The sequence below is a fragment of the Thermothelomyces thermophilus genome, chromosome 6 (assembly GCF_000226095.1).
Source record: "Thermothelomyces thermophilus ATCC 42464 chromosome 6, complete sequence".
Classification (NCBI taxonomy): domain Eukaryota; kingdom Fungi; phylum Ascomycota; class Sordariomycetes; order Sordariales; family Chaetomiaceae; genus Thermothelomyces; species Thermothelomyces thermophilus.
Genome location: NC_016477.1, coordinates 1,676,461 through 1,701,607, shown reverse-complemented (window position 1 = coordinate 1,701,607; position 25,147 = coordinate 1,676,461). Strand labels below are relative to the sequence as shown.

Below are 25,147 nucleotides of genomic sequence, written 5' to 3'. Positions count from 1 at the left end.
ACCGCTGTCTATGACGTGGTGGGCCCGAAATGACAAAGATCACGGCAGCGGCTAGCTTGATGTAGACCTTATGAATATCGGTAATCCTATTCCGAGGCACGTACGGGACATGACGGACCCGTAGGAGATGCCTGGCCAGGGCCATGCCAAGGGGTTCGAACGGGTCATGCGGTGGGTTATCGGGATCGCCGTCATTGAGCACACCCATGGGAGAGGGGAGCTATAAAACACGGAGGGTACATGCTACGCCAACATCGTCGCGCCCGTAACATCATTGCCGACTGGTTTAGGGAGTCCATCGCAATTAGCAAAGAGAGATTGAAGCTCTGCTTGGTAACCTTTCTCCTCCTCCACTTTGACTCTGATGACAGTCTCGATGTCTTCCTTCCAAAGCGTCGATATTTGCTTTACTTCCGATATCAAATCCTTGTTGGCCGAGTACTTGGGAAGAATGTGGTCCTCGAACACGAACAGCCAGGCATTGAGTGACCGGATGCAAGCCCAAAACCACGCTGCCTTGGAGGTCCACGAATTTTGCATTGTCCTTGTGATCGGGATATCATGGCCCGGCCGTATATTCTTGGCCTCCGCGTCCATGGCTGCCAGGAAAGCCTGCCGTGCTTCGTCAAAGGGCGTATAATGGTCGTCGATAATGCCGTCGATACCGCAATCCGTGAGCCAGTAGGGAACTGAAAGCATCTCCACTGGAAGCGCGCAGATCCACTCGAGATCGATCATGCAGGTAACATTCCAGTCGTCATCCACAATGATATTACTCTGGTGGAAGTCGGTCAGCTGTAGGAGAAAGGGACCGTTTCGCCGCTCAGGCAGGATGAAGTGGTGCGTAACTGCTCGAAGAAGGGTCCTGATTGTTATGCGTTCTCGGGCATCGTCCTCATCCCGGACGGCGTGGGCGTAGTGAAAGAAGTAGTTGTCGTGCAGCGTGAGCATATCCGAGACGAAGCTATCAGTGCTCTGGTAGAGTTGGCCAGGCTGGATCGTCCGGGGCGTCCCGCTATTCTCAAAGATCATTGTGGTGCACGTGAGTGGCCGATTCGTGAGTGTAACTGTACCATCGCTCGGGTTGAATCTGAGGGAACCGATATGCGATTGCGGGAGGCGGGCCAGAGAGAGCATGATACGCGCCATGCCCTGAAATAAGCGGGACCGCCGGTTATGATCGTTCATGTGCTGAGCCCAGGTCGCTGAAAGCATTTGCCCGGTCTCGGGCCCAATGTACTCGAGTAACATGTACGCGGAACCTATAGCTGAGGCAGATGCGTCGTGTGTATATGCGGAAAGGAGAGGATAGTTAAACAGACGATTTATCCACCGCCGGAAGGTATGGTAGATACGGACATGCCACGGCCTCTGATTAACGTGTGTGAACTAGGAGATCGTTAGCAAAGTTATAACCTTGTCTACAGCCGAGCGTGAAGACGACCTGGGATTACGAACCTGGCTGCCGTTTAGAAAACCAAAAGCGTAGAGATGTGGGATCCGGATTTCGGGGCAGTGTTCCTGTATCCATGCATACGCAGCTACCTCGCATGCGATTTTCTCATCAATTGTGCCGGGGTACTGCTTCTCAGCGAGCTTATGAGGCAGAGGACAGCGGAAAACGAGCCGCCTTGATAAGCCACGGGATTCGATGTCGACGAGGACGCAAAGGTTGAAACCACCTTGTATCCATAATTCGTGTGGAATAATAGTGCAGGTATCATTCCTTTGCAGATTAAACCGGTGTCTGACCAAAGCTTCGATCGACCCCCTCTGGGCCCAGAGCTGAAGCCTGAAGCTCTCAGCAGCGCGTTGATGCTGAAGGGCAAGGAGGAAATCGCCTTCTTCCTCGGCGGCGGATTCCAGTGAGCGCAGCCTATTACGTAAAAGTATCCCGGGCATCTCGGATAGTCTTTGACAACATATGGCGTGGAGGAGAGAAGGCGTTCTGCCTCTGAGCTCTGAATCAGGGCTTCGGCGGCGATGAGTTGCTACGGTTGGCGGTTTTGCGGGAGCGCGGGAGTAATAAATTGCTCCAATCAAACCCTTAGTTATAGGGATGGATATATGCCGACCAGGGCCACCTGCAGACCGCCCAGCCTCACCCACCCACAACTAGGCCCGCAAGTACCCCACTTTTCTCATGACCTGTCATATAATCCGTACATCATCCAAAACCAGCTACTTAGGAGACCATATATTAGACTGGGGCTGGAAGCTCTTGATGTGACCAGAGGGCCGTAGGGTGCAGTTTTGTTTTTCCGGCTCCGAGGAAGCTTTGTTATATATGATAGACATAAATAGGGGGCGCCCATCCAGGGGCACTAACAACAATAACAAGGAGAGAACAAGTAGCAATGGACACTCGTTTACTCTAGGGGATTTGTGACGGAGATATAGTTCTCCTTTCTCTTGTAAGTTTAGGTACCTTCTTCCACGTAAGTAGACTCTTTTATGTCTGCCTAGAGGGGTATTACCATCGTCGGGTCTTCCCTCTGGGGTTATTGTTACTTAGGTACCTGACTATAGTATTACCCCGTATATCATGGTCGGTTCGTGTGCTTGGTGGGTTCCAACCTCAACATTCCAGAAACCCTCCGAGCCCAATCTGAGTACGGAATCCGGAAATTGCCTGTGACCAAATCCTCGCCTCCGCTGCCGCCTGGCAGATCTGGGGGCCAAATGAACCGGGGTGAATCCCCAATGGGAATAACTACGAATAATTAGTCAACCTAGATCATTAACGATGGCCTAGAAAGAAACACCCACTCCATCTACCTACCTATTTAAAGGCCGACGACCACATCCCTCTCAGGAACTAACGCCTCGCCCTCTCAACTTCCTCAACCGGTTCTCAACCCCCCTTCTTCGGCACAAGGACATCTCGTCATCAGACTCCCTCCATTATTCCGTCTCGAGCAATATTCCAGCTCAAGAATCCCCCTTTATCCTCCTCAAACGAAATGCGCTTCACAACCGTCTACGCGCTCCTCGCCGGAGCAACGGCCGTTTTCGCGGCTCCGGCACACCAGACTCCCCAAGAGCCGAGCCTGTGCCAAAAGTATCCGGCCTGATACTTTTGCGCGGACGCTATCAACGCACCTGATTCCATAGTCCAGTGCAACCCCAACACGGCGGCAGCTGGCTTTTCATCGGCACTTGCCGTACGAACGAGCATTGCTGGTCTGACCTCAAGGGACAGGCGTTCTGCCGGTCATTGGGGTTGGCATAATTACATGTTAGGTAGTCCAGTGGGATTGGGCACTTTCCAAACAATAAACAACTCGCGTTTTGCTCATCGCGCCACGGGATCGGGGGGCCAAGGGATCAGTGATTTGGCAGACAATTCCCATAAGGTGAGGGTTTGTTGCTCGACGCCGTTGTTCGAGGCTGCCCAGATAATTAAGTGGTGAGGCGACAATGACAAAACTGGGCTCATTATTTGGGGGGCGACCGGGAAACATAATACTGTACATACATACATACATACGGATGCAGACCATCATATGTGCGGCGTCTCCGTCCTGTACCCCGTACATAGATATCAGTTCTGCTGTGCCCATCCTAACATTGCGGTCATTCAAACATACTAGCGCCGAGCGCCGAGGTGCGCAAAGTTCTCACGTCAGCGGCACAGGGGCTGCCAGGTCCATCGCAGATACAGGGGTTGAGCTTCAACTCTTTCAAATACCATGGCAGTCCAGCAGTCAACCTGCAATCTCCACCGATCCAGGACCCCGATCCAGCATTCCAGCTTCCAGAAAGGAGGGGGGCCTCATGGTGTGGTCCACGCTTCCCGTGCCGTCTCGCCGCTCGCCCTTTTGGCGACCAGCGCCACGCCGTCCACTCCAGGTATGTATGTGCTGTACAGTATGTATGTATCTATGTACATACATACATACATACTTGGGTGACTTCGTGTAGTGCGTCCTGGTTAATTACCGAGCAGTGTAAATCTGACCCTTGTCAACGCGATCTGGCTGTCGGCGCCGTCTCGCTCGCTGATCCCAGGCATATCAATCTGCTGTATTGAGATGATACCGTGACATGAGCAGGGACCCTGCGGCCTTTGCTTCTCATCCGAAACCCTTCTCTCTAGGTTTGAGGTAAAGACGGCGTGCGCGGATAACGATCCAATCAGCACTGGTGCCTGAAAGAATAAGTCACCACACACACTTGTGTACGGATTACTGTAATCCATACGCGAGGTACGGACGTTGTTTACTCCGTTGAGGAGACTCCGAGTGATGATCGCCGGCATGTGCCAAGTCTCCAGCCGCGCATTGGCACAGGGTCATGTTGCTTGACCGGGCAGATTGCGGCTACACTGGAACCCACACGGGCAATAAGGCTAACGGGAGCCAAGCATTCCCGGCGGGTAATGATGCCCCTAAAGTAGTGTTGTCTCGTAGTGAAACTACACTACACTATATTGTGGCGTAGCTGAGATGAACCCCTGGACAGACTCGACCCTCTTGCCCTGCGTTGGAAAAGAAGAAAATATCGGCGCTGCCGCCCGCAGATCCCAGACGCTGGGACTTTTCCTTTGACGTTGTCTTTTGCTTCGGGTGTAAAACGCTCGCCGCGCTGGACTCCGCCGGGGACGAGACGACCGCCAACACGATTCACAAGGGAGAAAGGAAGAGAAAGGGGAATCGTGATGGCGTTTACTGGTCACGACCGCACAATCCTCGGCCGTCTCACCACCGTCTTCACGCCGCCAGCACCATGTACCTACGCCGTCGGGCGGTGCTCGACATGCGATGTCGCCTGGTGGGGACAGACGTGTGCGCAGTCAAGTGTGCAAGATGACACGAACTGCTGGCCTACCACCACGGACGGGGCGCCCGAGCCCAGCCAGGCGGCGTTGTATGGCTGGGGCTTCTACTCCCCCGGCTTGGAGTGCCCGGAGGGCCATACGACGGCATGCACGGCGATCGCGGGCGAGTCGTCGCAGTGGAAGGTGCAGTTCCTGATGGAAGCCGAGGAGACCTTTGCGGGCTGCTGCCCAACGGGCTTCCACTGCGACAACCTCAACGGCCAGACGTGCCGCAAGGTCGCCACGTCCACCGCCTTTCCGACCGTGTCGTGCCAGGACGGCGCGAGCAACAACTTCGGCTTTATTACGGTCCCGAATGCGAAGGTCGGGAGCGTGAACCTGTACGCGCCCATGATCCAGATCGCCTGGAAGTCGTCCGACCGCCCCGAGACATCATCCTCCTCATCCACCACTACGGCCGGCAGCGGCACCGCCCCGACGACCTCCAACCCCAACCCCGGCATCACCCCCTCCGCGAATACCACCGGCGACTCCTCCTCCACCCTATCTACAGGCGCCGTAGCAGGCATCGCCGTCGGCGCAGCAGCGCTGGCCCTCCTCATCTTCGCATCAGCGTTCTTCATCTTCCGACGCCGTCGCCGCCACATGAACCAGACGGCCGGCGTCACCCACCCGCACCAGGGAGGACGAGTCGAACACTACGACGCCAGCGCGGGCACCGTGGTGGCGGAGCTCGGGCAGGGCCACGAGCTCGTCGAGATGTTCGTCGAGAACCGGCGGCCGGCGGACGGCCGCGGACACGGGCCGGTCCCCGTCCACGGTGGGGTGCTGCCTGCGCCGGGATACTACAACTTCCCTGCCGGGTCCGGGCCGAATCCGGTTGAGATGCCGACCGAGAGGAACTAGGCTATGCTTGATTAGAGAGAGAGGCGCTTTTTGTCCCCCTCGTCGTAGGGAGAGGCCGTTGGTTGTGGCTTGCATTCAGTGCAGTTTTTTTTTGGGGGGGGCTTCGAGGGTGTCTGTTGGGACTGCTTGAGGATCAAGCGAGAGGGTTACTCGCGCAATGGCATGTAGACGGTGTCTTCTCTTTGGACTTCTTTGTATGTTTACGAATAGCGGGATGCACCTGAGTCCCCCTTGGTAACCGCTCCCTTAATCCATCCGAGCAAAATCATTGTGAAAGAGGTCGGAGAAGTCCCCGGGCTCTTAGGCTCGCTGCCGTTGTGATTCATCAGCCGAGAACGATATGAGGGGTGCGGGCAAGGCTGTGATTTTGTCGTTAATTAGGCCTACAGAGCTGCTGATGACTCGCTGGCAGCGCCTCGATTTCGTTGTGTTCTCTCTGCTGGTGACTCTTAGCTTGACTCAACGACCTCGCTGAACCCTAACCCATACGTTAAGCCGGATCAGCTTTGGCGCTGAGATGGTCTAGGCTGCAAGGTACCTTCGATACACTGACAATTGTTGCATCATGTTAGCTGATCTCTTGAGGACCACGAAAAGAGAACAATGAAAATAAATTTTTTTTGGATGGGAGGGGCATAGGAGATAAACCTATCCGTTCGACTGAGCACAGAGCACCACCAGAGGAGTCAGGATTACGGATACAGTGTTTTGTTGTCCGTAATCCGTACGGATTGCAATTGCTGTTAGAGATTTGCATGCGGGGAAGCACGGCAGGCGTTCCAGAACTGCAAGCAATTGTTGGTGGGCACCTGCGGGCAGCCGACAGTGCACGATCTGTTGTGGTCACGCTGCTTTTGTTCTCGGCGGTCGGCACAGCCTCAAGGTGAGATGTCCATCTTCCAACTTTCCTACGCCGCTGCCTCGCCGTGCTTTCAGCTGATCGGATTCGTCAACGCATCGAATATTTGATCGCTTTTTCTTGTTCAAAGGGGTGCAACCGAAAACAGAGCTCGAGGTGCAAGCCAACAGCGACGCGCCTGCGCATTTCTGTGGGCCCTGGTTATCGGCCGCTAAGTCGTTTATCGTCGAGGCAGACAAGGCCCCCTGTGCCACCGGACGTCATCGATCCGTGCCAACATCCGGATTTCTCTGGGCTTCTCCAGCGGGCCTGGGATCTCGACCCCCGGAAAGTGATATACATTTTTCCCACTTCGCACACCAGGGTGGACACCTGGGTATTCGAGCGCAATGTCTTGGGAGTTGAACCGCCGGCGGTGGCTTCGAACAATCAACAGCAGGTTCATATATGGCCGAATCGTGAGTTCTTCCCCGGGTCGTTCTTGGTTGTTGCGTGCTTCGATCCTATCCCTCTTATCCCTGGCTTAGATTCCGTCTCTCACCATCACTTTTTCTCGACCTTTGCACTGTCATGTCCGCTGCAGTAGCAATCGCTGACCAGAACGTGCCAATCTTTAGCCGCTGTTGCATGCCATCGTCTTCTTCATCGAGATGGCCCTCTTCGCCCGGCTTACGAGCCGGTTCAACGCATACTACGATGAGCGACCAAGTACGTTGCCACTTCCGCATCCCGTCGATGCCTCACGGACGGATCAACCCCTTCCTACTTCCGCGAGCGCTGCTAACGATAGCCAACAGTCCTTACAATGATGGTAACCAACTCCATACTCGGCGGCATCGCCGACACGGTTGCCCAGACCATCACGTCGATCCGGGAGCGTGCCGTCCGCAAGCACCCGAAAGGTCGCCTGGACCCCCGCGAAGACGCCCTGGCCATCGAGATCCACGAGCTCGACCGCAAGAACCCCTTCAGCAACCGCGACCTGATTCCCGACTCTAAGTCCCTGCCGCCTCCCTTTGACTTTGAGCGCCTTACCCGCTTCATGGCCTACGGCTTTTGCATGGCCCCTATCCAGTTCCGCTGGTTCAAGTTCCTCGAGCGCAGCTTCCCCATCACCAAGTCGGCTGCCTTCCTCCCGGCCATCAAGCGCGTCGCCTTTGACCAGCTGATCTTTGCCCCCTTCGGCATTGCCGCCTTCTTCACCGTAATGACCATCGCCGAGGGCGGCGGTAAGAGAGAGGTGTTCCACAAGATGAGGGACATGTATGTGCCGACCCTCAAGGCCAACTACGTGCTCTGGCCTGCCGTGCAGGTCATCAACTTCCGCCTCATGCCGGTGCAGTTCCAACTGGTAAGAACCCCCCCCCCCAACCTTCAAACAAGCTTTGCGAGCCCGACTGGAAATCCGTGCTAACGAGCTGTGTCCACCTCTCTAGCCCTTCGTTTCGACAGTTGGCATCGCGTGGACGGCGTACCTCTCCCTCACGAATGCGGCTGAGAATGTTCAGGAGCACCGCATTCCCGACAGAGCTGATATCCGGTTACCTTAAAATGCCGGTGTTCATCAGGGTCTGGGTGTCTCACACTACTCGCAGAGCTCGCGGCAGGTGGTGTGATCTCTTTTGGGTATATCAAACGGGTTGGCGGGCTGGGAACGGCGGCACGCCGTGGTGGGTATGGGGTTCTTCTGGGTTATCTTCCTTGCTCTCTGGGTCGCGAAGCTATGTAAACTGGCATTGGGACGGCGGTTCACTCTCAACTGAGCTTGCCCATTGGCGAATGGAGTTGGGGCAGGCTTTTCGTCTTTTCTGTTCTCTTTTGTTTGTCTGAACAGCAATCAATGATACGTGATTCGACACTGATTATCTCCGAGATCTCGGTACGGAGTTCCCGAACGGTCCATGTACCTTCAGTGGCCGGCTTTCTGTCAAGGTTCCATGCGACTTGCTATTGAGGCGAATTGGCACAGCGTAGCCGAAAATCGGAGCTTGGAGGCCGCTCCTTGATGGTCTGGGTTCAGGTAGCTAAGCGCATCCTTCAGCCTCAATAAGTTGGTTGGCTTCCCCGCCTTGCCGGTAAGAAAATTGTTTTTGCCCTTGAAATTTGCAACGGAAGAGGACATCATTTCATTTGTCTCGTTCTTTCGCCTTCGAATCAGTTCGTATGGCGCTCGGGCTGCTCCTGATGATGGAGAGCTTCAACCAAAAAATCAGCCAACCATGTGTCGACGTCACAGCTCCGAGAATGGCCCCACCTTCGTTTTATTACCCCTCTACCCCTCCATCAGACGCTGCAAGGTCAGCTCATACTCGCTGCGTCTTTTTACAAGTACCTGCCATCAGGCCCAGAGAAGACCATAACTCTGTTTTCACCCTCGATTCTCCGACTAAAGGTCCTGTTCTGTCGCCAATTGCTCAGTAGAATCACCAAGATGTCTCTTGCCAACAAGCTCTCGATCACGGACGTCGACCTCAAGGGGAAGCGCGTCCTGATCCGCGTACGTCTCCGTGACAAGACTCGGCCGACGTCCCCGACAGCTAACGTGTGTTTCATCACAGGTCGACTTCAACGTCCCCCTGGACGCCGACAAGAAGGTGACCAACACCCAGCGCATCGTCGGTGCCGTCCCGACCATCAAGTATGCCATCGACAATGGCGCCAAGGCCGTCATCCTCATGTCGCACCTCGGCCGCCCGGACGGCAAGGTCAACCCCAAGTACTCGCTGAAGCCCGTTGTGCCCGAGCTCGAGAAGCTGCTGGGGAAGAGCGTGATCATGGCCCCCGACTGCGTCGGCCCGGAGGTTGAGGAGATCGTCAACAAGGCCGACAACGGCCAGGTCGTGCTCCTCGAGAACCTGCGCTTCCACATCGAAGAGGAGGGCAAGGGCACCGATGCCGAAGGCAACAAGATCAAGGCCGACAAGGCCAAGGTGGAAGAGTTCCGCAAGGGACTGACCAAGCTTGGCGACATCTACATCAGTGCGCTTCTTCCCTTTGCCGTGCTCCGATCCGCCCCGTTGCTGACATAGTCGTGTGTGTAGACGATGCTTTCGGTACCGCGCACCGCGCCCACTCGTCCATGGTTGGCGTCGACCTCCCGCAAAAGGCGGCCGGCTTCCTCATGAAGAAGGAGCTCGACTACTTTGCCCAGGCGCTCGAGGCGCCCAAGCGGCCATTCCTGGCCATCCTGGGCGGCGCCAAGGTGTCGGACAAGATTCAGCTCATCGACAACCTGCTGGACAAGGTCAACACGCTCATCATCTGCGGCGGCATGGCCTTCACCTTCAAGAAGGTGCTCGACAACATGTCGATCGGCACCTCGCTCTTCGACGAGGCTGGCGCCAAGACGGTCGGCGACCTCAAGCAGAAGGCCGAGAAGAACGGCGTCAAGCTGGTCCTCCCCGTCGACTACATCACGGCCGACAAGTTCGACAAGGACGCCAACACGGGCAAGGCCACCGACGCCGAGGGCATCCCCGACGGCTGGATGGGTCTCGACTGCGGCGAGGAGTCGGTCAAGCTCTACAAGGCCGCCATCGACGAGGCGCAGACCATCCTCTGGAACGGCCCGGCCGGCGTGTTCGAGTTCGACAAGTTCGCCTCCGGCACCAAGGCCACGCTCGACGCGGCCGTCGCGGCCGCCCAGAGCGGCAAGATTGTCATCATCGGCGGCGGCGATACCGCCACCGTTGCGGCCAAGTACGGCGTCGAGGACAAGCTCAGCCACGTGTCGACTGGCGGTGGCGCCAGCTTGGAGTTGCTCGAGGGCAAGGCCCTGCCGGGTGTTGTCGCTCTGAGTGAGCGCCAGTAGGTCTCGAGAGAGAGAGAGAGTGAAGATGAGAGTTAGGGGATCTTAGTAACGAAACTAGGAAGGCAATGCTTTGAATGACAGATTCCCCCTCGGTTGTAATTAGCCCTTCCTTGCGAGCAATTCTACAGAGTTCCTTTGCACCGTCCATGACCATCCCCCCGAAGGGAACCATCCGTTGTTATTCTTGTTGGTTGTGCAACGAACGAGGCCCCAGTACGCCCAATCCACTCGTCTCCAGCTAGATACGTCATCATGAAGACTCTGGGCTTTCATGCGTGGAATCCGAATTCGATTCCTCGATATTGACGCTGTAACCTGGTCCTTTTAGCCACACTATGCTACAGCGGACTGCCCTGATGGTACAATAAGAACTGCCGCCGAGTCGCAATAGAGCCACGTATGTAGTATCAAAATCATCGCTTCTTCGCCGCCTCGACCTTCTTTAGCTCCTCCCTGTTGTAATTTGTCAGCATGACTGCTTTCTGCGGGAAGTACCAGAGGCAATGATGGACCGCTTGTGAAAGGGACTAAGGAAAATGAACCTACTTGAGCTGCGCCGAGAAGTCGTCGGTTGTGTCGTCATCGTCCCACGACTCCTCCCATAGGTGTTGTCTCGCGCCGGCGCCGCTCGCGGCCTCTGTGTCCTCCGCTGCCCAGTCTGTGTTGTGTCCGAGTTAGCGTCCGTATCCGCACTTCAGCAGCATCGTCCTCCGTTCGACGTGTCCTCCCCCCTTTTTTTCTCCCCCCTCCCCTTGCCTGACGTACCGTCGACCGGGAAATCCTCGAACTCGTCGTCCTCCTCTAGCGCGGCCGGCTTTTGTTCCGCAACCGGCTGCTGCTCTGTCTTGGCGTCGGCGACCTTGTCGTCTTTCTTCGTAGTAGATTGTGAGGACGCCATTGGGAATCACGGCGATGGCGTTTACGGAAGGAAGGGCGTTGGGCAGATCGTTGCACAGCCGAGCGTTTAGGGACCTTGTCGGATGGCAACCGAGATGACGAGGAGAAATCGGGGTGCTCAGCGGCAGTTCTGGGTAGTATCGGGAAACACAGATCAAAAGACGCTTATCGGCTTCTGGGGCGACGAGTTGGGATTGGTGTTTCAGGGTTGGCGATGTTGGCTGACGCGCACACCTCTTGGGGATGTGACTGCGCAAAGGCGGGCTCAAGCTCAACGGGCGGCAACCAGCCGTGATGCTGCACGGACCATGTGGTGGGGTTATGATCAAAGTGCACGGAACTACCGGGGTAGTCCGTACATACACCGGAGGCAGCGTACGGAGTAAATTCTGCCGTTTCGGCGATCTTGAACTTGTAAGAACAGACTCCGTACCTACTGTCTGAACTGCTTCCGTCGCTCAGGCAGCGCCCAATTCCTTTCTATTTTTATCAGTCATATGTCATATCAAAGAATGCCATTTCCTTTAGAGGCGCAGAAACATGTTCCGACATGCATACAGATGTACGGATTACTTGCCAACGACCGTGGAGGGTGTACCGCCCGCCAAGCCCCAGGCTGAAAGCTTGGCTGACACCTTATATAAGGTACCTATAACACTAAGGACTTGATCGTGTTATTGTCGGGGACCAAACAAAACTCTGGCTGAAGACAATGTAGATAGACTTTATTCTCGTATCTCCGCAAACTTGCCTCCCTTTTCCTGTCTCTAATTCGGACGTAAACGGAGCCGCTGTCCCCGATAACCAGCTTCTTTGGTGGGGGTTGTTGGCGTTCTCGCCTTCCTTGCTCGGCAGGGACGAGGCGCCAAGGCAAGGGTAGGGTTGCTATAAGGCCGAACTCGAAGGTAACGGTCAGGTCGGCCGACTCGTTTCTCGCCCTCTCGCGACCGGCTTTGCCGGCGGGCGTCTAGAGTCGCGACATTTATTCTTCATCTCGCCCACTCTCCAAGTCTTCTGGACCTAATTTTTTGTTTTTTACTGTTTTTTACTCCTGCAGTCCCCGCTTCATGCCTTTCAAGTCTTCGATTGCACTTCCCATTGCCACTCGTCGCCACCCTCCCTGATCCTGACCGGTAAGCCGCGCGTCGCGGCAACCTGAACCACAAGACACAATGTCGGCGCTCCGGTCATGGTTCCGTGGGTCATCAGCCACACCGAGTTCCAAGCCCTCCTCGAAAGCGACAACTCCCGGTCAGCAGAGCCCAACTGGGAGCACCTCTTCCCTCAATGGCAAGACAAAACCACGAGTCTCCTCGGAGAGGCAAGAAACCAGCGACCTCGAAGATGCCATGGCCGCCGCCGGACTCATCATGAACGATGATATTGACGGAGCGGAAGCTCTGCTGCGCCTCCGCGAGGACTCGTCCACCTTCCACAAACTCGGCATGGGCGTCTCGACCTTCATTCGGAGCATTCTCGGGTTCGAAAAGGACGTCATGGCCGAGGCAGCGAGGCGCCTGAACGAGACAGAAAACAGGGCGTGGGACGACACAAAAAAGGCGCAGAAAGAGGCGGACGGGAGCGTCAGCAGGATTTACCCACCGGGCTCTGAATTCGCTCTCGTGAATGCCGAAGCGCAGTTGATGAACGCCGTGGTGGGAGTCATGCACGAGAGCTTGACCGAGGCCATCAAGGGGTTCTACAAGTTGCGGAAAGCCTATCTTACCCTCGAAAGCATCGTGGAGGCCGAGGCGCGGTATTTGCGCTCCATTGGGCAGGACGGCGTAACATCGTCGTCTCCTTCGACACAAGACAGCTCTTCTGACGACACGGTTCCCGGTCTACCCGACGGGCCTGTGTGTGACGAGCTCGAGGGGGGAACACCAACAGCCAAGGATCGTGGTACCGGTGACCACGGATCATCGGGGGCGGTTGAGGTGTCACAGACTCCCGAGGCTCAAGATGCAGCCTCACAAGATATGACACTCCTCGACGAAAAGTTGAAGAAGCTAGCCGCCGATGAGAGGTCCCGATCAAGTCCACTGTTGCTGCCGGTCTCTCAGGACCCGAAGGGAGACGGAAAACTAACCCCTGGTAGCATCGCGCTGGACCAGCTCAACACGGCCGGTGCGGACAAATCTCTCTTCAAGTCCTCGATCGAGATTTTTGTCCACAGCGGCGCAAATATGTGCTTCGGTATCCTCCTACTCATTCTTTCAATGGTACCTCCGGCCTTCTCCCGCCTGCTGTCAATCATTGGTTTCAAGGGCGACCGCGACAGGGGGTTGAAGATGCTCTGGCAGTCTACCAAGTTCCCCAACATCAACGGAGCCATGGCCGCGCTCGTCCTTCTCAACTACTACAACACGTTCCTCGGGATGGCCGACATCCTGCCTCCCGAATACGACGTCGATGACTCTTCCGCCTCATCCTCCGATTCGGGCGGCAGCAACGGTGCTTCCTCCAACAGCGGCACCAGCAGCACCAGCAGCACCCGTAGTAACAGTAGCGAGAGTGAGAACGACTTCGAGGCAGTCGGCTACCCCCGAGAGAGATGCGCCGCTCTCCTCGCGGCCATGCGCGAGCGGTATCCGGAGTCGCGGCTCTGGCGGCTGGAGGAGGCGCGGATGCTGGCCAACGGGCGGCAGCTGGACGAGGCGATCGAGCGGCTGTCGGCCAACATGGACAGCAAGATGCGGCAGATCACGGCGCTCAACAACTTTGAGCTGAGCATGAGCTCCATGTACGTGCTCGACTGGCCGGCCATGCGCGACAACTTTTGCCGCTGCGTCGAGCTCAACACCTGGAGTCACGCGCTCTACTACTACATCGCCGGCTGCGCCGAGATCGAGATGTACCGCGACGCCTTCCACAAGGTGGCAGCGCTTCCGGCCGGGGGGGACGCGGCGGCCGAGAGGAGCGTCCTCCTGACGGAGGCACAGAAGCACAAGAAGGCGGCCGAGGAGTACCTGCGCAAGGCGCCCACGGTGGCCGGCAAGAAGCGGTTCATGGCGAGGCAGCTGCCGTTCGAGGTGTTTGTGAGCCGCAAGCTGCTCAAGTGGGAGGAGCGCGCCAAGGCGGCCGGGGTCGACCTCGCGGACGCGGTGGCGGTCAGCCCGGCGATGGAGATGATCTACCTCTGGAATGGCAGCAAGCGGATGGGGACCAAGCACCTCGAGAGGGCGAGGACCCTGCTGGCGTGGGAACGCTGCACGGCGCCGGCGGACAAGGTGGCCAAGTTCCGGGAGGAGAAGGACGAGGATGCCATCGCCTTGCTGGCCGAATGCGCGCTCTTGAGGCACTTGGGCAAGGGCGCCGAGGCCAAGGCCTTGGTCGAGCCCCTGTTGACAATGGACAAGTGAGTTTATATATATATATATGCATCCTTCTCTTCAGCTCTGACTTGCAGATGCTAATATCCCTTTTCTTATGTAGGTCCTTGTTTAAGGGTCACACGAGAGACGACTACTGCTTGGCTGCGGCTCACTACGAGGTGGCTGCGGTGGCCTGGATGGATGTCTGCGATCGGGAAAGCTGGCCCAAGGGCACTGTCGACGAAATCCAGGCTTTCCGGAGACAGAAAGCTGATGAATGCCGGCAATATCTCGATAAGGTCTCCAAGTGGGAGGGCTTCGTGCTGGACGCTCGGTTTGGACTGAGGGTGAAGGCGGGCATGGAGACTGTGGCATGGCTGAGGGCAAAGAAGGGATGGGAGTGACCGGCCGGGGTCAGGGCCTTGCTTGTCAGGCGTGCATTACATACCCTATGCAGCAATGCAGATGCAGAAGCGGCGTGGACTTGGGATACACACAGAGGTTTTTTTTTGGGAATAGACGGTTTCGTCGACCCTGGCTCTAGACGGAATGGGCGGATATCTGCGGTGTGCTGGGTACTTCAACACTCAAGAACGACACCGTATTCAAGGGCTCTAATCGACGTTTTCCATTCTTCAGATTTACAATTCTTTGAAACTGACACCAAGTCTGGAGACTGCCATACACAAAGCCCACTATCATCACATCCGCCAATGCCAGGATCTCCTTACGGCATACTCACTCGCGTTTTTTCCCCATGACGATCCCCGGCACAACAGCGTACCCGGACAGCGCGAGCGTCTCCTCGAGCGTGGCGAGTGCCATGAACAGGAGGTAGGTGAGGAGGTGCAGGCTTGTCAGGGCGGAGCGCGAGCGCGGGCAGGTTTGCAACCCACCTATATCTACCCCGCTCCCCAAGTGCTTGCTCTCCCGCGCCTAGGTCCTTGCGTCGCGAGCCCTACCACCTTCTTCGCCCAAATAGCGTCAGCCTTCGACGGGCCAGGCGCTAGGAGTTATAATGATATAGATAGGTTTGTAGTTGGTTTGAGAGGAGAGGGCCTATCTAGTACGGTAGCTAAGCAAGGGCACGACGATGGTCTATTGGATAGGGAGGCGAAGAGAGCTTGGACATAGAGTAGAGGAATGACGATAGTTAGTAGATAGCTTCAAAGTAAATTGTTCCTAAGTTACGACATGATATCGCGACGTCTGGCACTATCTCGAGTAACTTTGGAGAAGAAAAAGATTCCTCCTTTCCAATAAGCTAAAGACCAAGAACATTACCTACAGAGAAGACCATTAAAAGACCGCCAACTAGAAGCCATGTCGAACAACTAGCTAATGTAAGGTAGGGGGCGCATAGGACTTGAAAGGGCAAGGGACGTGAAGGGAAAAAAGAGCGAACCAGGAGAGATAGCCTTATCCATGCAGAACGAAAAAGGCACCTTTGTCTCGAGAAGGGCCGCTAGGGTTTCCGGGGGTTTGTGAAAGGTCTGGTTGAACCTGTGGCATCGCTGCCTAGCGGCTCTTGTTCTGCAAGTTTCTCTTGTTCTGCAAGTTTCTCTTGTTCTGCAAGTTTCTCTTGTTCTGCAAGTTTCTCTTGTTCCGCAAGTTTCTCTTGTTCTGCACGTTTCTCTGCTTCCATAGCCTTCCACAGATTGTAGATCGTTGGGCGCTGCGATGATGGCGTTGAGCGAGTCCGAGCCCTCCATTCCAACCTGGTATTATTAGAAAACTCTTCCGAGAGGCGACTCTTGTGTACGACCGGTATATTCGGGCGTGGCTCGAGCCTTGGCCGGCGTCCTTCGGCCCCGTGCCCCTCGGCGAGTGGTTCCTTGAGCTTGGAGAAGTTGTCCCCATTCAAACCAAGGATCACCTCTAACCTTTCGACGGCTCTCTCAAAATCGCTGCCTTCCGGTCGTGCCTCATCCTCGTCCTGCGGCGTAAAGAGTTGAATGTCGTAGAACGAAATGAGATACGATAGCATCTGTATCTCGTCGTCGTTTGATGGGTGCAACAACTTATAGAAAGCGCCGACGCTCCCAGGGAATAGGGCAGGGTCAGGATTGATGATGCCGTGGAGTGGGTCGTAGGCAGGAACGGGTGAAATCGGCAGGTACGAATGCTTCAGCATATAGTTCTGGAGGCGGGCTGCGGTGCGCCGGGAGTCTAGTTGGACCTCGATGAGGAAGTCGCGGAACATGCCGAATTCGGCTGCGACAGTCTGCTCCACGCCGTCGAGTCTCTGGCGAAGAGCGGCAAACTCTCGTCCGAGTTGTTCATCTTGAGAGTTGCGGATTCTGACGAAGTCATCCCAGGAGACAAAGTCGTTTGACGTGATTGCAGCCATGGTAACGGCCTTTAGGTTGACACGGTTGTCGCAGTCGGTGCGTCGCAGTTGGGCGGCGAAAGGAGGTGGGGAGGATGGCCAATTCTCTCCTTTTGTAAACCAAGCAGTACGGAGTAGGGAGTAAGTGACCAAGCCGTCACGTGTGTTACGGCGAGGAATGCAGCTGTCTGTCCGCTGTCGACACCAGGTACCCAATCAACCCATACAGGCTGCCACCTCGGGAAGGAGACTGCATTTGCTGGTTGGTCGTTATGTTCATTGTACACTATGTATGTACATACATATATACATACAGTACATCCGTACATACCCTGCACTGCACTGCGCGCCTCCACTCTGCGGAGATGCTGCATTTGCAGGTTGCGCACAAGTCCGAACTAGGCAGGACATCGCAGGGCATTTATTTCCACGGGGTGGGACCTTTAGGCGAAAGGCCCTATGAATCGCTCGTAACAAGGCTCGTGAAACTTAGCAAATGCAACAATAGACTTTACCCTTGCTTCCAGGCGACTCTAGAGGTTATATCGAAATCTATAGAGTAGCGTGCGCATTGTCTTATCCTACCCTAGAGGGTCGTCCGAAGTACGGATTACAGAGCAAGCTTTCATCTGATTTGGGCAATTCAGCGAGTTAGTTACTTTTCCCGCGGGTGCAATTCAGGGGTTCAGAGCATGGGCCACCACTCTCATCAAAGGTCAAAGCGCACCTCACCTCCCTCTGGGCTACTCCGTAGTCCGAGGCTTCTCTGCTGCGAATTCGATAAGCTGAGAATCAGCTGCTCCTGGTGAGCAGATGCGGGTTGATCAACGACGGCAACCTTGCCTTGGGCCTAGCAGACCCGAGGTTTCTTTGACGGCGCAAATCGAATCTGGCACGAATCTGGCACGGCCCAATAGAACCCGCAAAAGTTTAGTGCATGGGGTACGGCGGAGTACATTGAGTGCCTCAGATCTGAACTCCACATTGCCGACCGCTTCCGCTGCTTTTACTCGTCGCTCACCCGAAGTGACAACTTTGGCGGCTTCTCCCTCAGCAAACAGCTACGGATAACACCTTGGTGCTGCTGCGTGGCGCACCTAGTTCTCCACTCGGTTTCACTCGGAATCCGGCCTTGCACATCGTCTGCTGACAACTGAGTCGCCTCGCTCGTCGCTTGCCGCATGCGACGGCCGGCGTCTTTCGTCTTGTGCTCGAAACCTGTCGGACGCGCTGAGATCTAGCCCGTGGCTTTTGCCAATCCGCATTCTCTGGCATATTTGTCTGCACTAGGCACTGAAATCTGGATTTGCAGGGAGTCGTTCTCGACGCCGCCCGGTCCTTCCTGCATGCAAGTTTGCACCTGCAGGACCCGGTCTCAACCAATTCCAAGAGTTTGCTCTTTTGCTGCATGCACACCGACACAGAGCCGACAATCCTGAACCACCCTGACTGAAACTTGGATACGCACGTGTCGGCTAGCGGCCCCTGAGAGACCTCTGCCAACTGGACTCTTCCGATTAAACCGGTTAGCGACTGCACCCAGCCGATTCGATCCGCGCCGCAGGCGCCGGCCTTCCCGCCATAATGGATCAGTTCTCCCTTTCGGCCGCCCCGCCACCCATTCCTCGCAGATCTAGTGAGCGCGAACGTGTCCGGTCCGGCAACCAATCTCCCGACCGCCGCCCGCGTGATTCTTCTTCTTGTTACCCCGCCAAAGCCGCCAAACCAAGGCGCGACCGAGACTACGACGACGTCTTCGCCGACTGGACTAGCCGAAGTCGCGACCGGCACGCCGACCGCCACCACAGGGATCAAGAAGACGACCAAGTCGGCCCCCTGCCGCCCGCGTCCCCCGAGGTCATCTCGTCCCTCATCACGTCCCTGTCTACCATCTCCAGGCCAGTGAGCAATCACTTCGACGGCCCCTCATACCTCAGCCCTATAGGCGTGGGGAGCCCCGTCTCTCTGTCGCCCGTGAGCTCGCCCGCCGGTGGCTCGTTTGGTGTCGACTACGGTGCCTACTCGAAGCCGTCGCTCAAGGAGCTGGAGGAAGAGGATGTGCCCCTAGAGGATCTTCCAGCCAGCGCCCCGGTCGTTCGGACGTCCAAACCACCCAGCGGCCTGTCGCCCGTGACCGGCCCTAGGTCGCCCAAGAGCCCGAGCGCCCGCGATTCGTCCGGCTTCAGAGGCATCCTCTCGCGCCGGAGCAGCGGCGCCCTGTCCCGCCCGTCGAGCAAAGGATCGATAACGTCCGGCGCCGAGAGCATCGGCAAGCTCAGCATCGAGCGTAGCCAGGAACCTCTTTCGCCCGCAGCCGAAGGACACGGCCTCAAGAACCAACAATCGCACGACAGCTGGGGAAAGAAAGGTGGTCGGAACCAGCGCGGCCTTATGTACATGACCAGCAAGGAGAGGTTGCGAGAGAAGGAGGCCGACAAGAAGCGAGCCAGCATCGGTACGGGAGGAGGAAACGGAAAGAGACTCAGCGCGGCCAGCGGGCCCACGACGCCGCGTCTCGATCCGCTGTCCGCGGACTCTGTCATTGATGAGGAGCCGGCGGGAGACTTTTCCCTTGGGCTAGATGGTCCGATCGACGCCTTTGCAGACCCTCGGCTGATACCCGCCAGGGATTCATCGCTAGGGAGGAAGAAGAGATCTTCAGCTAGAGCATCTCGAACGTCGAAACGGGATAGCGAGAGCGGCGGTTACGGTGCGATCCCGGAGCTCGAGGAACAACCCAACGGGAATTCGGGCTGGCAAGGCGACTCGACCAATCGGCGGAGCTCCAAGAACCGCGAGGGGCTCGACCCTTTGAGTCTCACTATTAGCTTGCCGCCGGACCCGGCTTCTCCGAACAATCGACGCGTCTCCGCCACGAGCCCATCCACACCCGCGGCCGGCATGTTTCCGGACATTGACCTCGACGACGGCGCCCCTTCCCCTTCTGTCGCCCAGGGGCGCCGTCGGGATCGGGAAGCTAGCGCCGAGTACCGGCGGCGGTCCGGCCGGCACACCCCCGATCCGTTTGGTGGCTACGCGAGTGAAGGAGGGGGGACAACGGACAAGAAAAAGCGAAGCAGCTCTAAGCTCAGGCGGCTGTCGGGGGCACCTAGCCCGACGCCGGATAGCGCAGAACAGGGCACTGCGACAGGGAACAACAGGCACAGCGACCAGCCACACGTCGCCTATGAGCGGCCGCGGAGCGCCGACAGTATCGACGAAGCGGTGGAAAAGTATCTATGCAGCCCGCGGCTGAGCCAGAAGATCAGGCACCCTCAGAGCGGTCGGATCGTCAGCTTTAGCGAGGTTGGGGACCCGAACGGGAGCGCCGTCTTCTGCTGCGTCGGCATGGGCCTGACAAGATACATCACCGCTTTCTACGACGAGTTGGCCCTGACTCTGAAGCTGCGTCTGATAACCCCCGATCGTCCTGGAGTCGGCGACAGTGAGCCGTATGCTGAGGGCACCGCAACGCCTCTAAGTTGGCCCGGTATGTCCCCATCACTTCATCTCTCTGTTCACCCCGGCCATCTCCCCCCCCCCCCCCTTCTCATTGCAGTAGGACTGACTAGTATCGCCAGATGACGTGTATGCCATTTGTCAAGCACTCAAGATCACCAAGTTCTCTATCCTTGCACACTCCGCCGGTGCCATCTATGCGCTGGCGACCGCTCTCCGCATGCCCCAACACATTCGGGGCAGGATACATCTACTCGCGCCCTGGATACCGCCGTCTCAGATGAACGTAGTCGGAGCCAGCGACAAGACGCCGTTGCCACCGACGAACGCCATCCCCACTAGCCAGAGGATATTAAGAGCCCTCCCGACACCAATTCTCAAAGCCGCCAACAGCAGTTTCATGACGGCAACCAGCTCAAGCATCACCAGCTCGCTGCCAAAGCAGAAGCGGGTCAAGCGAGACAAGAGGGGCAACGGGACCGGGACCAGGGATAACAAGGATCAGCCGAAGGGCATGTTCCATGCAGCGCTTGAGAACAAGGAGAACCTGAACCCCGATAACCTGAATAGCAAGTACTCCACCATTCCAGCAGCGGCCGACGAGGATGCGAACGGGGGGGCGCCCGAGGGGTCGAACGCCGCTGCCAGCGCGCCCCAGACGCACGGCATCGGCCACCGCCACTTCCGCCCTAGCGTGTCCCGGCAGGGGTCCAACCCGCGGCGGGAGTCGGAGGATCCTATCCTCCCGGCGAGTGCGCAGATGGAGGACCGCGAGCGGCAGGAGCTGTATGACAACCGCCTGACGCACGCGATCTGGCAGCTCGCGACGACGGGCGCCAACCCTGCCGTCGATCTGCTGGTGTGCCTAGAGCGGCGGCACACCATCGGCTTCCGCTACGTCGACATCACCAGGCCGGTCGTGATCCACCACGGCAGCCGGGACACGCGGGTGCCGGTGGAGAACGTGAGGTGGCTCGGCAAGACGATGCGCCGGTGCGAGGTGCGGGTGCTCGAGGGCGAGGGCCACGGTCTGATGGCGAGCGCCCAGGTCATGGGCAGCGTGCTCATGGAGATCAGCAGGGAGTGGGAGGAATGGTCCCGGGTCACGGGGGCGACCAGGAGAGAGCACGAGAGGGCGAGGAGAAACACGGTCGGACAGGGGAAGTAGTAATAAGCGGTCCGCCACCACCACCACGGGCTCGGGCTTTGTTGATTTCTGGGACTCGTTTTTTTTTCCACACAGTCATCATGGTGAATTGGTCATGGTTTTATTATACCCCCCGTTTTGGAGTAACGTTTAGAGAGACGTTCATGTATGATATAATTTCTAATAGTCAAAAAAACAAGGGTTCTTTGCATGGCGCACTCAGACGTCCCTTCAGACTTTCTTGTTTCGCTTCCGGCTTGGATTGCTCTGATTAGGCCGATCCCTGGCTCTATGTAATAATTATTAGCCGTTGCTGATGCCTAGGACTCTGCCCCTCTTCTTGAGCTGTCACTCCCTCTGGCCCTCGCTGATCACGAATGGAGAAGCGGCTCATCAACCCACCTCTTTTGTTTTAAAAAAAAAAATTAAAAGGGCTCTCGTCTGGACTTCTAATTACCGCGCAACACGCACCAGCAAGGGGAGCCACTCGCCGGGCGGGCAGAGCTCTTTTATGTCTCAGCCATCACGGGGGCAGTGGGACCTACCTTCGTCTGCGGATGGGGACGGTCCTCGTTCACGTAGTGGCCGGGGAAGCTGACGGCCTATGGTCTGGGAACAAGGCTGTTGCGAGCCAGGGCCGTCTGAGACGGTCACTAAGAGCCTAGAAGCCCTTCCCGACGTCCTGTGCCTCCTCGTCTCCCATTGCTGTTGTCGAGACGCCCGGCGTCAGTGATGGTACCACTATCGCCGCCAACAATAACAGCAGCAGCAGCAGCAGCAGCGGCGCGTCGAAGCGCCGGCGGCTGGGGCAGATGGCTATCTCTTCGGCACCTTCGCCTCCCTTTCTCCCATATCTCTTGCCTATGGGGACGGGGACGGGAATGGGAATAAGGGTCGGAGCAAAGATGCGAGTACGGCTATGGGTATGGGTATGGGCAAGGCTGTAGGTGAGACTACGGATGCGGAGATCTTGGGGACAGCAGGGGGTAAATTAAGGTACATCCATTAACTACCTAGGTATGGGGCGTGTTGTTTTGTAAAGACGGGATCGGGGAGTCCAGGGATCCGACCCGGGAGGGCGGGCCAGGCAATCTGGAATCGGATTCGCATGCGCGTGGACTCCAACTTCGATCATGTGCATCTTAAAGATAATATAATATATATTAAGCGTCCCCTTTGATGGGAAACGGTCTCAAAAAAAATGGACGATACAAGAAGGAAGTAAACAAAAGGAAGGGGGCGCAGCTTGGGGTAATTAATTATCTAAAAACTTCAACCCAACGCTGGTCAGCTGGATCGCTTTTAATAATTAATTAGTGCTCACACACAACCTCCCCTCCAATTCCCATATAAATAGGATTTGAGAATCGCAGAATTAACATCCTCGGTCACATTCCTCCAATTCTTCCCCCCTCCCCCCCTTTATGGATATTATTGTTGATTAATTAAGCACGGATGTCCTTCCCTTCTTTCTCCTCTCCTGGCTGCCTCCGTCCAACACTCTCGATTCAGAGATAAAAGTAGCACAGCTCGCCTTCGGTGGTGGACATGACGGCGCCGATGGTGGTGGAGGGGGCGGCGTAGCCCATATCGATGACGTCGGACAGCTCGGCAAAGGGGGAGGGCGGGGAGTTCTGCCAGGTGCGGTGGGCGTAGTCGCCCTTGCCGAGGTCGGTGTAGCGGCGGGCCGGGTCGGGGTCGCCGCCGTCGGCGGGGGGGAGGAGGCCGAGGGCCTGCCAGGTGGCCCAGACGCGGTCCATCTGGGCGTGGTGGACCCAGAAGGCCGGGTCGCCGGGGGAGGTGAAGAGGTCGCCGCCCGGGTCGCCGCCGATGGTGTAGTGGATGCCGCCGTGGGGGCCGATCTCGACCGTGTAGGGGACGCCCTCGGAGACGGTGCGGAAGGCGTCGACGTCGGGCTGGGTCAGCAGGCGCAGGACGGTGGTGTAGTTGGCGTAGCGCGTGTTCATGGCCCCGCCCAGGTCGCGCTTGAGCCCGCGCGGGTTGTAGCCGAGGCCGCCCTGGGGGCCCGGGGCGGTGTCGGCCAGGCCGCCGACGGGGCCCAGGTTGACCGTCATGTTGGCGAAGGGCCCCGTCCTGACGAAGCCGCCGCCGACGCCGGCCGGGAGCGAGATGTTGCCGCCGCTGACGCCCTCGGGCGGCACGATGACGGGCCCGTCGTGGGGCACGTACTCGCCGTTGCCGCCCAGGCTGTACGGGTCGCCGTTGAACAGGGGCGAGTCCTGGGGCGCGCTCGCGTACTTGGGCCAGTCCCAATACGGCTGGTAGCCCGTGTAGCCGCACTCGTCCCGCAGCGCCTTCTCGTACTGGTACACGAACCAGCGGTGCCACGCCTGGAAGATGCCCGAGTAGTGGATGTCGAGCGTCTGCTGGATGTGCACCACCACAAAGTCGTCGAACCGCGACCGCGCCCCGGGCGCCACGCTCGCCGGCGTCCGCGGCGGCTTGCTCTGCAGGCACTTGACCGCGTTGACGTACGCGAGACGCTCATCCTTGGACAGAGACCCGCTGTGGACGACGACGACGACGGCGACGATGGAACAAAGTCGGCCGGTCAGCAAACACTCTCACGTCAAGGGGGGGACACGGTTCATGATGCCTTTGTATAAAACATGGGCATGATTGAAGAGAAGAACGCCAAAAAAAAAAAAAAACACGAATTAAAGCGTGGGAATATTCGGTGTTTGTGTATTATAAAGGGACTAAGAAGAGGCATCATGAACGTACTATTCGCGGCGAAAGATGAGCTTATCGGCGGTGCAGCGAGGCGCCTCGCCGCGGGCGCGCAGGGCCTTCTCGTCCTCGTGGAGGCGATCGATGACGGCCTTCTTGGCCTTCTCGAAGAGGTCCGTCAGCTCCTTGGGCTCGGTGAGGTCATCGCCAACGGGGGCGGGAGGCGGCGCATCGGAAGAACAGCGGGCATGGGCGCCCGCGGGGAAGGCCACGGCCGCAAGGGCCGCTCCGAGCAGCGCGGCAGGTTTCATTGATGAATGATCGCCGGGGTTTGCACGTCTGGGGCGAGCAGTGTCGATCGCTCTCGGCGTGCGGGATCGGTGAGAAAATAAAGATAAAAATAAACCGCCCCCCTCAGAAAAATAAAATCAAAAAGGGGGCATTGTAGGAGCAGAAGAGCGGAAAACAAACGGTCAAGGCATAATTTAGCGTTTTGGATGGAGTAATAGCGCATCAAGTGTACTATGTATTTAGAAAACTGCACTAGGATTCTGGAATACTACCTTGTATACCTAGTATCACAGCACTGTGTTGCACTTAGTACGGACCCCAAATTAAGCGATGTGCTGTGTGTGTATGAAAATTCCTGTGGAAGGTCGGATCCTGCGCTGAGCGGGAGGGGAAGGGACCCGCTACCCCGCGAGCCTGACCGTGGTTTCGGCTCTGCATGCTCAATCCGGTAGGTCATTCCTCCAACCCAAGTGCAGGGTGAGAGCAGGGGTTACCGCAGTCTTGGGTTCTCGCCGCGGCTGCTTTGAAGCCGGCAGTTGCAATTGCCGCCCATGATTCGGATTATTATTTGTGCGGTCTAAAAAAAATAAAGAACGACGGGTCAGTTTCGCAGACGCAGGTACCATAAAAATTTAGGTATGACGGGTAAGTTAGACCCCCTGT

General features: G+C 57.1%; 9 protein-coding genes across 9 annotated transcripts; 5 read left to right on the top strand and 4 right to left on the bottom strand.

Moving 5' to 3' along the window:
- Window positions 1-243: 243 nt before the first annotated feature.
- Window positions 244-1,902, bottom strand: MYCTH_2120747 (uncharacterized protein; the record flags this gene model as incomplete). The annotated part of the gene is made up of 2 exons (XM_003665970.1): window positions 244-1,389; window positions 1,459-1,902. The coding sequence occupies 2 exons, from the start codon at window positions 1,900-1,902 to the stop codon at window positions 244-246; spliced, it is 1,590 nt and encodes a 529-aa protein (XP_003666018.1).
- A 2,758-nt stretch (window positions 1,903-4,660) lies between these two features.
- MYCTH_2112795 (uncharacterized protein) lies at window positions 4,661-5,686 on the top strand (the record flags this gene model as incomplete). The annotated part of the gene is made up of 1 exon (XM_003665969.1): window positions 4,661-5,686. The coding sequence occupies one exon, from the start codon at window positions 4,661-4,663 to the stop codon at window positions 5,684-5,686; it is 1,026 nt and encodes a 341-aa protein (XP_003666017.1).
- A 914-nt stretch (window positions 5,687-6,600) lies between these two features.
- MYCTH_2140529 (uncharacterized protein) lies at window positions 6,601-8,402 on the top strand. The gene is made up of 4 exons (XM_003665968.1): window positions 6,601-7,003; window positions 7,163-7,253; window positions 7,343-7,896; window positions 7,982-8,402. Exons 1-4 carry the CDS (start codon window positions 6,935-6,937, stop codon window positions 8,093-8,095), a joined length of 828 nt encoding a protein of 275 aa, XP_003666016.1. The 5' UTR covers window positions 6,601-6,934; the 3' UTR covers window positions 8,096-8,402.
- A 468-nt stretch (window positions 8,403-8,870) lies between these two features.
- On the top strand, window positions 8,871-10,495 carry MYCTH_2316240 (uncharacterized protein). Its single transcript, XM_003665967.1, has 3 exons — window positions 8,871-9,042; window positions 9,104-9,524; window positions 9,587-10,495. The coding sequence occupies exons 1-3, from the start codon at window positions 8,977-8,979 to the stop codon at window positions 10,354-10,356; spliced, it is 1,257 nt and encodes a 418-aa protein (XP_003666015.1). The 5' UTR covers window positions 8,871-8,976; the 3' UTR covers window positions 10,357-10,495.
- A 2-nt stretch (window positions 10,496-10,497) lies between these two features.
- MYCTH_109876 (uncharacterized protein) lies at window positions 10,498-11,477 on the bottom strand. Its single transcript, XM_003665966.1, has 3 exons — window positions 11,122-11,477; window positions 10,903-11,014; window positions 10,498-10,809 (listed from the first exon to the last, which is right to left on the bottom strand). The coding sequence occupies exons 1-3, from the start codon at window positions 11,252-11,254 to the stop codon at window positions 10,770-10,772; spliced, it is 285 nt and encodes a 94-aa protein (XP_003666014.1). The 5' UTR covers window positions 11,255-11,477; the 3' UTR covers window positions 10,498-10,769.
- Window positions 11,478-12,125: 648 nt separating this feature from the next.
- Window positions 12,126-15,039, top strand: MYCTH_2310341 (uncharacterized protein). Its single transcript, XM_003665965.1, has 2 exons — window positions 12,126-14,611; window positions 14,689-15,039. The coding sequence occupies exons 1-2, from the start codon at window positions 12,426-12,428 to the stop codon at window positions 14,969-14,971; spliced, it is 2,469 nt and encodes an 822-aa protein (XP_003666013.1). The 5' UTR covers window positions 12,126-12,425; the 3' UTR covers window positions 14,972-15,039.
- Window positions 15,040-15,563: 524 nt separating this feature from the next.
- MYCTH_2310340 (uncharacterized protein) lies at window positions 15,564-17,156 on the bottom strand. Its single transcript, XM_003665964.1, has one exon. The coding sequence runs from the start codon at window positions 16,915-16,917 to the stop codon at window positions 16,033-16,035; it is 885 nt and encodes a 294-aa protein (XP_003666012.1). The 5' UTR covers window positions 16,918-17,156; the 3' UTR covers window positions 15,564-16,032.
- A 908-nt stretch (window positions 17,157-18,064) lies between these two features.
- MYCTH_2310338 (uncharacterized protein) lies at window positions 18,065-21,826 on the top strand. The gene is made up of 2 exons (XM_003665963.1): window positions 18,065-20,386; window positions 20,478-21,826. Exons 1-2 carry the CDS (start codon window positions 18,481-18,483, stop codon window positions 21,521-21,523), a joined length of 2,952 nt encoding a protein of 983 aa, XP_003666011.1. The 5' UTR covers window positions 18,065-18,480; the 3' UTR covers window positions 21,524-21,826.
- Window positions 21,827-22,646: 820 nt separating this feature from the next.
- MYCTH_60685 (tyrosinase-like protein) lies at window positions 22,647-24,664 on the bottom strand. Its single transcript, XM_003665962.1, has 2 exons — window positions 24,248-24,664; window positions 22,647-24,028 (listed from the first exon to the last, which is right to left on the bottom strand). Exons 1-2 carry the CDS (start codon window positions 24,502-24,504, stop codon window positions 23,011-23,013), a joined length of 1,275 nt encoding a protein of 424 aa, XP_003666010.1. The 5' UTR covers window positions 24,505-24,664; the 3' UTR covers window positions 22,647-23,010.
- Window positions 24,665-25,147: the final 483 nt, after the last annotated feature.

Coding starts and splice junctions, on each gene's coding strand:
- MYCTH_2310340 (XM_003665964.1), bottom strand. CDS start 16,917: ATGGCTGCAATCACGTCAAACGACTTTGTCTCCTGGGATGACTTCGTC.
- MYCTH_2310338 (XM_003665963.1), top strand. CDS start 18,481: ATGGATCAGTTCTCCCTTTCGGCCGCCCCGCCACCCATTCCTCGCAGA. Junction 20,387..20,477: donor AACGCCTCTAAGTTGGCCCG/GTATGTCCCCAT, acceptor TAGTATCGCCAG/ATGACGTGTATGCCATTTGT.
- MYCTH_109876 (XM_003665966.1), bottom strand. CDS start 11,254: ATGGCGTCCTCACAATCTACTACGAAGAAAGACGACAAGGTCGCCGAC. Junction 11,015..11,121: donor CGAGGATTTCCCGGTCGACG/GTACGTCAGGCA, acceptor GACACAACACAG/ACTGGGCAGCGGAGGACACA. Junction 10,810..10,902: donor GACTTCTCGGCGCAGCTCAA/GTAGGTTCATTT, acceptor AAATTACAACAG/GGAGGAGCTAAAGAAGGTCG.
- MYCTH_2310341 (XM_003665965.1), top strand. CDS start 12,426: ATGTCGGCGCTCCGGTCATGGTTCCGTGGGTCATCAGCCACACCGAGT. Junction 14,612..14,688: donor CCCCTGTTGACAATGGACAA/GTGAGTTTATAT, acceptor TTTCTTATGTAG/GTCCTTGTTTAAGGGTCACA.
- MYCTH_60685 (XM_003665962.1), bottom strand. CDS start 24,504: ATGAAACCTGCCGCGCTGCTCGGAGCGGCCCTTGCGGCCGTGGCCTTC. Junction 24,029..24,247: donor CTCATCTTTCGCCGCGAATA/GTACGTTCATGA, acceptor CGTCGTCCACAG/CGGGTCTCTGTCCAAGGATG.
- MYCTH_2316240 (XM_003665967.1), top strand. CDS start 8,977: ATGTCTCTTGCCAACAAGCTCTCGATCACGGACGTCGACCTCAAGGGG. Junction 9,043..9,103: donor GGAAGCGCGTCCTGATCCGC/GTACGTCTCCGT, acceptor GTTTCATCACAG/GTCGACTTCAACGTCCCCCT. Junction 9,525..9,586: donor GCTTGGCGACATCTACATCA/GTGCGCTTCTTC, acceptor TCGTGTGTGTAG/ACGATGCTTTCGGTACCGCG.
- MYCTH_2140529 (XM_003665968.1), top strand. CDS start 6,935: ATGTCTTGGGAGTTGAACCGCCGGCGGTGGCTTCGAACAATCAACAGC. Junction 7,004..7,162: donor GGTTCATATATGGCCGAATC/GTGAGTTCTTCC, acceptor GCCAATCTTTAG/CCGCTGTTGCATGCCATCGT. Junction 7,254..7,342: donor ATACTACGATGAGCGACCAA/GTACGTTGCCAC, acceptor GATAGCCAACAG/TCCTTACAATGATGGTAACC.